Raw genomic sequence first — 1,438 nt, forward strand, 5'->3', positions numbered from 1 at the left:
TAAACACAGAGTCCTAAGAAATATGGTATTGAAAATAAATAAATAAATAGATAAATAAAAACTCCACATATACTTCTGGACCAGGTTTCCTTAAAAATAAAAATAAGAATAAAAGATTGTCACGCATCACCATAAACAAATCAAGAATTCACACGTGTGACCAGATAAAAGGTGGTCACTGACTCACTAAGCCAACTTCGTTCACGCTTGCGTAAATTGTAAAACCAATTCCACTTCTATAAATAGCTCACACTCTTCTCAACGTTCCATCCATCTCTCAAAAAAAAAATTCACTAGTCCGATTACAAAGACTAAACCCTAATACACAATCCGAACATTATTTACTTTTCTTCACACTACCTCGATCCAAAATGGCCTACACCAAGTGTTTGGGACTCATTGCTTTGCTTGTTGTTTCAAGCATGGTCATGGCTTCGGAGAGCCGAATAGTTGCGAGGCAGAACTTGTTGGGCTTGGACCTCGGCAGGTTACTTGATGGAGGGTTAGGTATCGGGGCAGGGATCGGGGTCGGGCTTGGGGGTGGAGGCAGCGGTGCCGGGGCGGGTTCTGGTTCAGGTTCCGGGTCGTCTGGAGGGTCGAGCTCTTCCTCGAGCTCGAGCGCGTCTTCTTCATCTAGCTCCGGGGGCGGCGGAGGCGGGGCTGGCTCGGAGGCGGGCTCATCCGCGGGCTCTCGTGCCGGCTCGGGCTCAGGCCGAAACGGAGGAGGAAATTGAGTAGTTAGTAGAATTTCAAAGTTGAAAATAAAGTCAACGTAATTGATGTGTCGTAGTTATGTTGGACTTTGGCCGAGTCTCGCTATAATAATAACGTGTGAAAGTAATTCGTGTGGTATGTGGTGATTGATATGTATGAAATTTCGTTTTTATATATGCTCTTCATGTTCGATCCTCTCTTGATGTGATTCGACTCTTAATTTCAATATATATATATATAGATATATATATATATATATATATATATATATATATATATATAACATGTGTGTCAAATATAGTATATTACTTTATTTTATGTGACATGGCGGAGAGCAATATCTCTTCTTCATGTGTATATCCAAACCAGGGTTTTAAATCCCGGGGGAACCGGATGGGAACCGGTCCGGTTCCCCCTTTTTTGAACTCTCCGGCACCGGAACCACCAAAACCGGAAGTTTCCGGTGGTTCCGGGGGAACCTGACCGGGAACCAGTGAGGAACCCGGTTCTCACTTCCCGGTCCGGTTCACTTAAAAAAAAAAAAAAAAACCGGCTATAAAAATCCGGATTCCCTAAAATGTGGTCATTTGGGTCGGTTTAATCAAGACAACTTTCCGCCGCGAGCCAAGCATTTTTTTCCCAGATCCCGCTCGGATCCCGCCAAATCGCCACCTTCCCGACGCGAGCACAGCCATTTCCTCCCAGATCCCGCCGGATCCCGCCT

At 44.8% G+C, this 1,438-nt stretch overlaps 1 protein-coding gene across 1 annotated transcript; it reads left to right on the plus strand.

Annotated features, from left to right (window-relative positions):
- The first annotated feature begins 268 nt into the window (after nucleotides 1-268).
- LOC149395076 (glycine-rich protein) lies at nucleotides 269-909 on the plus strand. The gene has a single exon (XM_089614108.1). It carries the CDS (start codon nucleotides 372-374, stop codon nucleotides 732-734), a length of 363 nt encoding a protein of 120 aa, XP_089470234.1. The 5' UTR covers nucleotides 269-371; the 3' UTR covers nucleotides 735-909.
- Nucleotides 910-1,438: the final 529 nt, after the last annotated feature.

This window comes from Urtica dioica, chromosome 5 (assembly GCF_054948205.1).
Source record: "Urtica dioica subsp. dioica isolate 48M chromosome 5, U.dioica_male_clone48M_v1_H2, whole genome shotgun sequence".
NCBI lineage: Eukaryota > Viridiplantae > Streptophyta > Magnoliopsida > Rosales > Urticaceae > Urtica > Urtica dioica.